A 13,994-nucleotide genomic window follows, 5' to 3' on the forward strand; every position below is an offset into this window, starting at 1 on the left:
GAGTCATCATCGTGGCCTTCTACCTGTGCTACCACAACCAGTCTCATGAATGGATTTAAAGAACCCATGCAATGTCTTTTGCTTTTTCAGGCTTGACATAGTGAATGCTTGTTTATCGCAACTTCTGTTTGTCAACGTCACATTCACAGTACCAGTATATTCACTATAGATGGCGCCAATGGTACTAGGTTAGTGCCATGGTGCTGCCAGCCTGCCACGGTGCCACCCACTGTTTATTTGTGAAGTTAATTCTTGAAATCCAGGGAATCTGAACATACACTGTCCATAACATTTGAATACAGATTATAGACACTATATATATATTTTATATGTTGATGACAGGACTCTAGGCCTACTTTGCTGGGCCTGATAACTTTAAGTTATATATTATACATATAGACCTAGACATTTATTTATGATTAATACAATAAGACAAACACCTCAGTATGCCATTCTGAAATTTGCCAAAAAGGTGGTCTCAGAATGCATAATTCAGGCTTTTCTTTTAAGTTTTTATTTAAAAATTTCCCGGGGGCATGCCCCCCCCTAGCATGGTTTCGCACCTGCGACGCTTGCATCAAGCACTCAAACTAAAAACAAAACCCCAACAGCCATTTCTGGCTATGCCCCTGTATTTATCTGTTTTAGAAATTTCTTGCAAATCTATAATAAAGGCTATCTATCTGGGTTTAGTTATCGCCCAATTTTGAAAAAAAAAAAAAAACAGACTAAATGAAAAGGCAGCTAGTCAACATCATTACCGCCAACTCTCGGACTACTCTTCTCTGGCTTAATGCAGATACAACTTGGATGAGATCTTGGATTCACAGTTTGAGCACACTAATCACTACGCTACGCTCAGCCCAGGATTGTGTCAAGACAATTCTTATGATTAGATTAACATTATTTTGTGGTAACCCACAGACTTACGTTATACGTTATATTTTCAGGGTAAATTAACTTTTTATTTATACTGACGTCTGAAACCTTCTATATCATTTTTCCATTAAAAAAGCATAAAGGGTTGAAACAACGTAGAAGCTCTACCACTCACACACAACCTTTATGGAATGTGCACTACAGTACATACCCTTGTCGGAAACAGTGATTAGAGCAAATGTAGTAACTGCCATATATTGTTTGCAAGGTCATTAACAAACTACAAGAATTCCTGTATTAAAATATTGGAATATTCTGCTTAATGTTTTCAATTATTACACTAAAGACATATTCTTCTGCAAGATTTAAAATAATAAAACACTAGCAGTTTAAACTGACACCTCCTATGTCCTCCATCTCTTAGAGGTTTTCTAGGCCTCAAACTTTAAGAATTACCCATCTAATGCCTAAGTCACTCATCTTTAATTTTCAAAATCTCATCCTTAGACGCAGCAAGACACCATTGGAAATAATGCAAACACTTCACTTACAACTAAGCTCCAAAAGCCTAACAAAGAAATACGAAATTCAACTTAGTTTAAAACTATAATGGATCCAATCTCCTTACTATTATCCTTAATATTCTCAACTTCAATAGGATATGTCACACTTTACATATAGAGCCATCCCTCCCCTCTCTTTACTACTTTGTCCTTATTACATAACCCATAAACATGTACTTCAAAGAAAATTCTGTCATTAAAATAATCAACATTTAACCATGTTTTAGTTATTCCCATTATATCAAAATTTGCTATTTCTACCAGTGCCCTAAGGTCAATTTTATTTTTCATACTTCCAGCATTACAACAGTAACAATTAAACCTATTCTTATATATACTTTTATACTGACTTCCTATGCTAAACCTTCGTCTCTATGTCAATTTTGTTTCATTTGGTTTATATTTGCCCTCATCACTATATAGTCTTACTTTAAAACTTCCCTTACAGCTGAGGTAATAATCCTTACATACTTACCAGATCCTTTCTTAGTTAGGAATAAGACACCCGTTCTCTCCTTTTACTGAATAAACCCCAAAAGTCCAACCACCTAACTTGCTCATCCTTAAAATCAAGTTCAGCTTAGCATTTAGCCCTAGTGTCCTACTCAAACGTTTATCTCCAAAACTAATTATTGGCAGTATCCCTGACACAATTAATTTATTATCTTTATCTTTAAATGCTTTTATCAACCCCTTATACTTATTTAATTAGCTCCTCTGACTTACACTTCCCTATTACGTTAGCACCTACGTTAACAACAAAGACTGCATCATTGCCGGTCCCCTTTATTATATCTTTTGCTCTGCCAGTTATGTCTTCCACTTGTGCTTCAGGGTAGCATAATTTAACTTCTTTTCGCTATTTGCCACACAGACTATTCTATCTACATGCTGTGTCGTGGAATCACCTATAACCATACCCCTATTTAAGTTAGTAATCCATATTCTTCTCTATTTCTCTTGTTTTCCTTGATTTCCAAGATATCAATACCTCAACAAATATTAGATTCAACTATCTTTTCATTCTGTAGGTTTTGACATTACTCAGACATAGCTGAAAATGTGTCTTTCTGTTAAATATTAAATCTGTTTAGAATAGGCATAGAAGTGGCTTAGAACCTGAAACACAACATGATTGACTATTGTGTTGATAGTTCATTTATTAATCAAGAATACAACCGCACACTTTTGTATCTACATTAGCATACACCAAGTATCTCTTAGTTCTGAAAAGGCTTGTATAACCATCAAACCTTCTGATAAAGATGTCTATTGTGCTAACCTTAAGCTAACTAATTCTGGGCTTTGTTAGTTTACTGGATACAGAGCACCAACAACTGTTTGTTCGAAACCCTTATATTTGTGAAACAAGGGGATGCAAATGTACATTTTATAGTCTTTATTGGGAAGATGTGGTAGTTCTGTTGGTTGTAGCTTACCAGTTCATAACCAGTGTAAGGCTCTTTAGTCTACCTGTGTAAAACAATATAGGGAGAGGTAACACTGGCACGAGGTACATCCACCACAGAATGCTTGAGAAGCATTACTTGTTCACTGATATCCAATATGGGTGCATAAGCTCCAGGAAGTATTTGCTGCTGAGTATCCCTTTCAATAAAACATGAACCTTCCATGATGCAAGCATCCCAGAAGTTTGGTGTACCTGATGTACAGCCACTACAGCTGCTACAGTAAGTGTTTTCCTTTTGTGTAATTTGCTCAAAGTCATGATTAGCTAAAACTTTGGATCCTCCCATCAATACTGTTTCTGTTGGAATATAGGTGGCTCTAACAATCAAGTGATTTTTGCACAATTTCTCTTGGTAGTCCTTCTATGAGCATACCAATGACGATATATTCCCAGATTTCACGGTATGTTATGCCTTCCTATATAAGTAAGAGAAACTGTTATGAATACCCAAAGAAGTTTACTGAGAAACTTCTTTTTGAAGCTTTCAACTCAGCCTTATGAATAGCTTGCTCTTTTATTGCACCAAATTTTGGCCCAACTCAGTTATGATTGTAGTGCATACACTCAACTGTTCCTCATTCAAGTGCTCAAGACTGAGAATCAAGTATTATACAACCTGTCATCAGGTTTTTTGTATATAGGAGTACCAACATTTGGTACCTCCTCCCGGAAAGCAGGATGGTGAGTAGAAAACTTATATTCCTGATCTGCACGACACCAGGATTTTACTTGGCCTATTTTGGTTCAAGCAGCTTACTTTACTGAGTCAAGGAGTTTTAATCTTTTCTATAGTTCATCACCCTCATCATAAGATAGCTCCAACTTGTCAGTGCCAAATGTTCTTGGCAGCTGGTATCTCTAAATTCAAGATAAAGAGGAACAAAATCGCTAATCAAAGAAAAAAAAGGACTGAATGCAATTCTTTCTGCAAAAAGCTTTTACAAACCTAGAATTGTAGAAAGAATTCTGTTAAATAACTCACAAACTGATTCACAAATATCGTCCATGGATGTGTCTCGAAGTCTGAATCCTGGAAGACAGTAACCAACCTAACTATAACATACAGAATCCACTTAAAGTATTCATCAGGTATCTCTGTTACATATCAAAGTCTATTTTACTTAATTTTGTGTTACTGCTGACCTGTAATTTACAAAAGATCAGTAGCTTCTATTCTCTTTGAATTGGGTTTTCAACTTTACATCTATAGCCTAACACAAGTATTGTGTGAACTGCTCCCTGTCCACGTGTCTTAATTATCAGCAGGGTCGTCAACACCAAGCGTAACAAATGCCTTGTTCTGTGTTTCAAGTAATACAATAATGAACTTTATATGTTTTGCTTTGGGCAGGTAACCAGTTTATTTGGTTTATCTATTGACCTAAATGCCTAAGAATTGTACCACTTAGTTCGTTAAAGGATTTACAAAAAGTTATCTTCTTAGCCTACTTTTATACCATTCTGATATAAAACTTGTTCTCTTAGGTCAACGCTTCCTGTGGTGCATGAAATATCTATATTCATAAGGTGCGAATGAGTGACGTTTCACTAACATTACGTCGGTGAAACAAAAAAGTGACAGAAGTTTCATGTCATGGAAACTAGTTTCAACACATTCATGTGTTCTCTTCAGTCTCACGTTGTATTCTAACAATAAAAAAGTGGTCATTATATGCCTACGTACCTCCTGGTATTGGAATTTCTTTAGAACACAGGAGGTCAGGAAGCTTTTAAGTTTAAAGCGCCCTTGGGAGGTGTTGATATTTCAACAATTTTTCTTTTTACGCAGTTACTACTTTTGTGTAAAATTCTTGTTGATTTGCAATCAGTTTGATGACCAGAATCTCTCAAAATACCATTGTTTTGATTTACATATTGTCTTTTTATATATACTATTCAAAAAAGAAACGCAAAAGGGATATTTTTGTTACTTTAAAGAGAAATATATGTAATAACGTTACAAGCTCAGAGTATGTGATGTTACACGTGTTAAGGCACTGATTGTCAGACCAAAATGACAATAAAAGTTGTGCACTTTGAAAACGGAGGAAAACATTGGATTTTTCGCCAAAACGCATTCGTGTCCAATAAATTTGTTTGGGAGATCTGTATGTTCTGCAACTGCATCTTGTGCAAAATCCCTATAAAAGTGACGGGTTCTCGGTTTCCATAGCTCAGAGTTAAGCCACCGACACGCAATACAGTTACGCCAAGACTGATTGAAGCACAATGCAACAACGCCATTGGTCGCTTGGAAGCAGGCGAATCTCGATCAGATGTTGCGAGAGTTGTGAATGTCCACCCAAGCACCATCACAAGGCTATGGAATCGTCACCAACAACATGGATCAACTTGTGACCGTCCACGATCTGGCAGACCTCGTGTGACCACGCCCGCACAAGATCGCTACATCCGGTTACGTCACCTTTGGGATAGGACCACCACTGCGACGTCTACTGCCTCAACCATATCAGGGCTGCGTAGGATTTCCGATCACACCGTACGAAATCGTCGACGAGATTCTTAGGCCCCATGTGCAACCCATCATGGTGAACGTCAACGACGTTTTTCAACATGACAACGCCCGTCCTCACACAGCCCAACTCACCACTGTCTTCTTGAGACACCACAACATCAACGTTCTTCCCTGGCCCTCCAGATCACCAGATTTAAACCCCATCAAACATCTTTGGGACGAGTTGGACCGACGTCTGCGACAGCGACAACCTCAACCGCAGACTCTACCTCAGCTTGCAGGCTGAGTGGACAGCCATTCCACAGGATGCGATTCGTCATCTCATCACTTCCACGGGCAGGAGATGCCAAGCAGTTATTGATGCTCACGGGGGCATACTCGTTATTGACGTTGAGTGACGTTAAACTTCAACTAGTGAGCGTGGACTTCGCCTTTGCAGACTTTGGATGTTCAGCAGTGAATGTGCAAAGTTTCACACATGTCATACAGAACTACCCGGAATAAACTTGTTAACAATATGTCTCAAATTTTGCCTTTGCGTTTTTTTTGAAGAGTATATTTTTTTAAAATCAGAAATTCTCTGGCCATCACTTCTTCCGGTTTCACCTACATATCCTTTCTCACAGGATTGGCAGAGTATAATGTAAACACATTGTTCTTTATACTCAGCTGTTTTTCTGTTTTAAGTTAGGTTCGTTTTTCATGTTGTTTGAATATTTGCGCGATCCTAAAGTTATCCTTCCTTAATACAGTTAGTGTTATATCGAATATAAGTTGTCTGATCTTTATTTTTATGAAACAAAGTTTTTCTTGCTATGAGATTACAATTTGTAATGAAACGTGGTGAAAAACGTAGTTATTTAAAAATAGTAAATATATTTTAAATCTCACATTCACGCGTTGTCGGTTGACATTTTATATGCTCTTTGAAGAAAAATGAAAACATAATAGATGTTTTGATCTGTTTATAATGACAAGAAAAAAAGTGAACATAATTTAAAGAATTTGTTGGTTTGGGGCATATTGAAAGACTGGTTCTGTTTGGCCTGGTTATCAAAATATCCAAGAAAGACAGTGGGTCATCCCTTTCCCATTCAACTATACATTTGTTAATCGGGTTTGTTTCCGAATGTCGCGCAAAGCGACACGAGGGCTATCTGCGATAGCCGTCCCTAATTTGGCAGTGTAAGACACCTAGTCATCACCACCCATCGCTAACTCTTTTACCAACGAATAGTGGTATTAACCGTCATATTAACCTGAAGATGACCTAAAAATATCGAAACGTTGTTCTGTACTTTATTTTTTATTAAAGTTTGAATACCTATACCAGCCATCTTGAGAATACATTTTTTTTACTTCAAGTGGGTTTCTCGTTATCACGAATATCATCATCATGTCGGAACTACGAAATTTTTTTAATGTTTATCTTTATGAAAGGAACTACTTTGGTTTCAAAACACTCCATAAAACGGTTACACAGTGTTGGAGACAAAGAATTTCCCTTGGCCATTCCGTATTTCTGATGTTATTAAGAAAGATAAGTACATTATTGTGTACACACATTTTGACAAAAATGTCGATGGGAACAGACAGATATTTTTAATTGAGGCATTTTCTTTTAATAAATTCTGTAGTTTCTTCAACTGGTACGCTTAACAACTTCCTGACCTCCTGTGTTCTGAAGGGAATTTCAAGATCAGGGGCGTTTAATGACCACTTGTTTCCTGCCAAAAGACTGAAGAGGAGGCACAAATGTGTCGAAACTGGTTTCTCCGATATCAGACTTCCGACAATTTGTTCCATTTACTGTGGTTTTTTCACTAATTGCTGTGCACCATATTGCGTTCTTTTTATTAACATTACGTCATTGTGAGCCCCATAAATGCTCAATAAGCAACGTGACAAAACGTTATTGCTCTGCAAGAAAATCCAATAAGATACGCCTCGCCGAATTCTTATTGGAATATAATACGCTATTATAACGCGTTGTTAAAAGCTAACGTTTTGATATTGTTATAAGTCGAGTATTCTATTTCATTGATATACATTTACGTTGTTACTGTATATACATTATTCTCATAAAAACATCAGCATGGTTTCTTTCATTGGATCACCCTGTTCAACTACAGCTGTCTCAATTTCATCATATAATGCAATTTCTAACGTATTGAGAGTGAAAGTAATTCATTCACTGTACTTTATAAGTGGTGTCTGCTTAAATGTATTTCAACTTCATTGCTTAATAAGCATTCTCCATCAGTATTATTATCCTTCGAAAAAAGTTTGTTGTGGCTAGCTCTTTCACTTACATAATAGTACTATTATTTTGTAATATTCATTCAATCTTTTGCTTAGGGGAATAGATATGGTCTACTGGCTAACATGATGGGTTACAGATACAAGTTTTGCCTTGGTTCCACTGAACAAATAATTGTGCTTCCAGCTGCAGGTGTATCATAAAAGTCTCAGTTAATCCAAAGAACCAAGCAAAACCCATGTGGTGGTAGTTGTTTTTAGCTTGCTGCCTTTTCTCTGACAAGTAGTTTGAAACTAGAGATGGCTATAGCTGAACCGAATGCTGTTCTGATCTGACCACTTAGATCACATGTACATAAAATGCTACTCAATTTCTTTTTAGATTTCATAACATCACATAACAATACTTTTACTAAGAAACTGAATAAAGAATGTAGTGTTTTAAAACCAATAAACTTAATATTGTCGTATTACAAATACAACTGTTTATATACTGTTATCTAATTTTATGTCAGTGCTTGTTTCAAAGATATGCAAAATAAGAAAGTAAAGAACAAAGAAACAAAACAATATTTCTTAAATGCCGTAAGAAATCCAGCATTTTTAAAACTGCAATATTTAATTCTTTTCTACCACTTGTATGTTCACAATATCATTGACCCAAAAGAAAATTTGTGAATAATTTAAAACTAAAATATTGATATAGTGCATAGGGACCTCATTGATAATTATAACGTTAACATGCATTTATGCACACAAAATATTTACAATTGCAAGTCTTTGTTTAAAAGTAGTGTTCAAAGAAAAGATTTATTACAGTAAATTGTGAAACTGTGCTTCACATTCACAGTTTTAGATATTATAAAATATTTTATGTACTGCACTACGTAGTTTTAAATACAAAGTAAAAGTAGGTGATGTTTAGTGTAATGTACTTGAATTACTCTTGCAAACAATTCGAACACCTGAAGTCACTACTCCTTTATTTAATTCAAGTATGATGAAATAAGTGGATTTTGAAAATAAAATTCTAATACTTGAATATATTTAACATGCTATACATGCATTAATGAGAAGCAAATACTCTACAACAATAACATTGAAAGTTCTGTGATAACAATTAATGTGTTCCACTTTTTTCAAATTACTGTTTAATGCTTTGAAAATAAAACTCAAACCTTTGATAGTTAAACAAAGTTGTATTTTTAATGTTCCAAACATTAACAAATGTCAAGCATATGCATCATGGATAAGCAGTGATAAAATACCTACGTACAATTAGGCTAAGGGAGATAAGTTAAACATCCTTAAGTCTTATTTAAAAAGATAAAAATCTAATGAAAATGACATTTGAGATATTATTCAAAGACTATTTCTTTACAACCAACTTAACTCAGCTTGAAACAAAAAAAGTATACAGTTTGAGGTCTTGAAGATTTAGATCATTAATAATTAACAGTCAACTAGAAAAATTTCTTTCACAGGTAAGAACTAAAACTGATAAGCAGAATCTTCACTCTTTACTACGTATAAATATTAAAAATCATGTTGACTAAAACAATAAAAAGGTTGTGCACAAAAATAACATGATTTCACTATTAATTTTTGCATGAAAAAGTTATACATCTAAAGAGTTTCCAAGTTCAACTAAATTATCCATTAGCAAAAATTGATTGTATTAACAACTAAACCAAAACTTGTATTTCATACAAACACCTACCTACCTCAACAATTCCTTTTTTGATGTTAAAAATAAATATATATATCTATACGTTTAGAATTACAAGTAAACCTTTTGACAATTATATATTGTTTATTGCATTCCAACACCAAAACAAAATAAACTTTTAATGTTTTTCTCACCAGTCCTTCTTGGAGAAGACATAACAAGCAAGAAAATAAAAAATAAAACCACCATACTGTTCCCAACTTTCTCTAAAACAGTAAATTTTTAAGAAATATTAAAGCTGAATTCATTAAATAAGTATGTTTTATAAAGGAATCACAAAATAACTTTTATATTCAAATTTGAAAGCACAGAAAAATATTTGAAAAACAAGTAATTATGGAGTTTTGCCAAGTGTCAATAATTTCAAGTATAAATTATATAAAGTTGCTATATCATAATCTCATATCAAAATTTTTATTATATCCTGATAATGAAAAAAAGTTCAATTTCCATAGCTAAAAAATTGAACATAGTAAATACTTACATTTTAAACAAAGCAAAAATAAACAAGTTAATACCATCATATGAAGCTCTTAAGTGTCAACTGACTGTCCTTTCATACTCCTAATCACTATGAAATTAACAAGTCTTCAAAAAAAACGAGTGTAGCTTTTGATAAACCAATTTTTTCAAAATTTCTAATTTGAATAACAACCAACTTATAAATTTATTTTTTCTATCAATGTAGTATTTGGCTTGATGATATAAATGCAACACAGCCACAGAACAGTAATAAAATAAATCAGAAAATTGGTTTAAAAAAGAAAAAAAAGGTTAGCCAGTCTTCACTTGTAAGAGAAAAACAATGTTAGTAATGAATGAAAAATTGAATATCTTATTTTTTGAAGATATATTTCAAAACTGAGAAAATTCAAAAGATTAACTTCACTTGTTAATCATCATTAAGAAATCTGTGTGGGTAATAAAAATTAGTACATCATTTTTCTGTATGTATATTAATATACCTGGGAATGTTTAATGCTAATTTATTCAACAAATTATTACTTTATGACAATAATGTACCAATGCTAGACACCTACTGTCTTAAAAAAAAAAAAACAGAAGAAATGATGGCAAAATTTCTAATACAGTATGCTCAAACTACAAATCACAAACTAAGTTCCTTCATTAACTCATTCTTGTCTAGAAATATTTAATAAACATTGCTGGACCATGGTGATATACATATAGTCTTAAAATTGAATTTCTTCAGCAAAAGCATTGTTAAAATCAGTAATGAAACTAAAATGAGTTCAGACTGTCTATTTCACTCATTAACAAAATCAGACACACAATGAATTGTGTTGTACCTTTAAATGTTTTCACACTCTGAATGTGGCTCTAAACTTTTGTTATATTCACCAATTTTATCTAAGAACAAAAATCCAAAAGATTAGGTCTTTCTATTGATTTGGGTCAATTTGTCTGTGAAATGAATGAAGATTGAGAAACAAATGCGATTACAACTGACACAGAAAACATCTTTTATGTTTTCAAAGCGTAATGCCCTATAAAGAATGCTGAGTAAATAACTGAAAGCTGTACCATATGTACTATAGTTACATATTTAGTACAGAGCATAAAACAATTAAAATACTATCAATGTCTCTTATTCTTCTCAATAAATAAATATTTTTAAATGTATATAAAAAGTTAATCATTAGTACAGTAGACTAGAACAGACTACAGATAATCACCTATTCAAATAAGTCAGAAAATAGTAATAATAGCAGTTTAGTTTGGCTTGAACATTTATGTAAAGCTATATAAGGACCATCTGTGCTAGCTATCCCTTATTTTGAATTGATGGACTAGAGGGAAGGCAGCTAATCAACAGCACCCACAATACCAACTCGTGTACTACACTAAATGAATAGTGGAATTTGGTTATCACACTTATAATGCACCCACTGTCCCTCAGATCAGAAACTTTTTTTTTTTTTAAATCTCTCATTATCAATTTCGTAGTTAATGCTAAAAATGATATGGATTTGAAAGTACATGACACATTTTCTCAGTTTTAATTTATTTTAGCATTTCTGAATGCTAACAAGCACAAGATTAACAAAGTATATAAAAATAACAATGGACATGGCTCTATAGTCCGATTTGTTAAAACAGAATGGAAAAAAAAAAGTGTTAATAGCTGTAAACTGAATCAGTTCATATCAAATGAATGATCCTTCATAAATAGTTCTAAAATTACTAAAAATGTAATCTGTGCAAAGAAAAACTTTGTTTTCTAATCTGACACTATACCAAACAAATATATTAATGTTTTTTAAACTTAAAATAAAATCTATATACATGTTGAAATAAAGTTAAGAAAAAATAGAATATGAAAGTCACATTTCTGATTGATTGTACAACTTCAAACACATTCTTTCAGTTTCTACATAGCAGTATACTACAAATTTTGGGCATTTCAAGAGAGCCAAATATTGACTAATATGACAATACTTTGAAGTTAAAATTCTATTACTATACTATCTTTTTGTAAATAAACTATCTCTTTCTTCACTTACTTTAATCAGACATAAAAATAAAACTTATGCAGAGAAACAACTAGTACAATCCTATTGTTTCACACTACCTTAAAAGTTAACAAAAATAAGTGTTACAGTTAATACATTTGACAAAGATACTTAAATGTTGCAATTAATGTCTATAGCATCTAACAAAAATACTTAAATAAAATTTACAAGATCAATGTTCTTATATTTTGTTGTTGTACTAATTTCATTCAATGTGAAGTTTGTGTTTATTTTTTATATTAATAACAACTAGTTACCAGACGAACATATATGAGCACTATGGCTTGTTCAAACTACAATTATGAATAATTTTAATAAATTATTAACTTTATTATATTTTATTTATATTCAACCCAGTTAGCATGTGCATATTAATTCCAAACAATGTTGTTTATCATCAGAAATAGCTGTCCTCCATTTTTACATCTAACAGTGAACAAATGGAGGAGACAAAACACATACAATGGTAGTAAGCTCCAAATACTTATTAAACCCTTTATAACTGCATGATGGTAGGGCAGTTAACTAATTATCAGTGATGATCTAATTTTATAATATGAACTTGCCCATAAAGAACCCCAACAGACAAGCACTAATTATGAGAGCCATAAGCATCACTGAGGGCTGCTGGAGTTCTAGAAATCCAGTGGAGGGTACAGTGTTGCTTGCAGACTTTAGTTTATCATCTTGGTAAAAATCCATTTTACGAGGGACAGATGAAGACCTAACAGTGTTATGAGCCAAACGTTGCCCATGTAGTCCTTCTTCCTGTAAACATTCAAAAGATCAGTATCATGATATAATGAGCTACCATAACATGTAAAGGAAATATTACTGAGATAACAAACAATTCTCTAACCATATATTTTTCAAATGATATTTAAGAGAAACTGTGCGAACAAAATAAAATATTCTCTTTATTTGCTTTCAGACAAGATCTGTTGAATTCACAAACCCTATTTTGTTTTATTTCTTTATTGGTTTCACAAAATTACCAGTGACACAAACTGCACAAAATTAACAGACTTACAAAAGAATATATAGTTTGTGTAATAACAAAGATCAGATAATTTGCATGGATAGTAGTTTCCAAAATTTCACTATAAAATATTGTATGCTTCATTTCACTTTAGGTTTCAATTTTGTGTACATAAATTCAAGTAAGTATATCAAATATTTTCTTCTTTCAATAAAACCACATTCTTTAACTACTCTTATCTTAATAATAGCATTCAAAATTTGCTTAAAATCAACGGAGTCATTTTTTTCTTTTAGTATGAAAGAAACGAGGAAAAATACAACAAGTACACATTTCTGTTGCTAACAAATAGACACAGTACAACACAAATCTAGTAGCATCAGCAACAAAAAACATCTCTTAAAAGTAAAATAATTTTCAGCCTGTACAAGTTGGGAATTATTTCAAAACTTGTAAATGAAAAAAAATACTGTTTGAAATAAGTATTTTTTAAAACTGTTTTGCATTTTAACTCCTTCCTGTTACAATAGATTTTTTAGGTGGAAGGATTATATATTTTCAAAGCTGAGATGCTAAATCATTTGTCAGTATTATCTTATTGTAGGACATCAAAATAAACTATAGTAATCATAACTAAAAACAAATTAATATCATGCAGTTCATGTGTTTACAAAGTGAAAATGTTGATATTTTATAAATTTCTATTTAAAAATTTCATTAAATAACCATTTTATAACATTTATACATTCTTGGCAGGCACAAAAGTATTGAACTAGAATACACAAAACATTTTTAATTGATTTGTTATATAGATGTAAAATTCTGCCCTGAAAGCAACTTCACCTAATATCAGTCATGAATGGTTAGTAAGAAAGAATAAATGTTACATGTAACAACTAATAGGATATTTCTAATTTACATTACTTTGCACAACTGTATATATATCTAACAAGCAATCTGTAACTCAATAGTAGCATGAATGGTAGGTTACTTTATAGAAACCATAAAGTATTTAGTCTTCTTCTAAAAACCTATGAGTAAATAATGTTTTATGATGGATCCAGGGGTGTTCACTAACATATAACTGGATAACAAAAAAAAACC

The 13,994-nt window shown here is 32.6% G+C and overlaps 1 protein-coding gene across 1 annotated transcript in view; it reads right to left on the reverse strand.

The window, feature by feature from the left end:
• Positions 1–8,827: 8,827 nt before the first annotated feature.
• Positions 8,828–13,994, reverse strand: part of LOC143249483 (vesicle-associated membrane protein-associated protein A-like) — a 40,508-nt gene continuing 35,341 nt past the window's right edge. The window contains exon 7 of the mRNA XM_076499404.1: positions 8,828–12,679. Coding sequence (XP_076355519.1) covers positions 12,461–12,679 — 219 coding nt within the window. The 3' untranslated portion in view covers positions 8,828–12,460. The remainder of the gene's footprint in view (positions 12,680–13,994) is intronic.

The sequence above is a fragment of the Tachypleus tridentatus genome, chromosome 1 (genome assembly GCF_004210375.1).
Source record: "Tachypleus tridentatus isolate NWPU-2018 chromosome 1, ASM421037v1, whole genome shotgun sequence".
Taxonomy (NCBI): domain Eukaryota; kingdom Metazoa; phylum Arthropoda; class Merostomata; order Xiphosura; family Limulidae; genus Tachypleus; species Tachypleus tridentatus.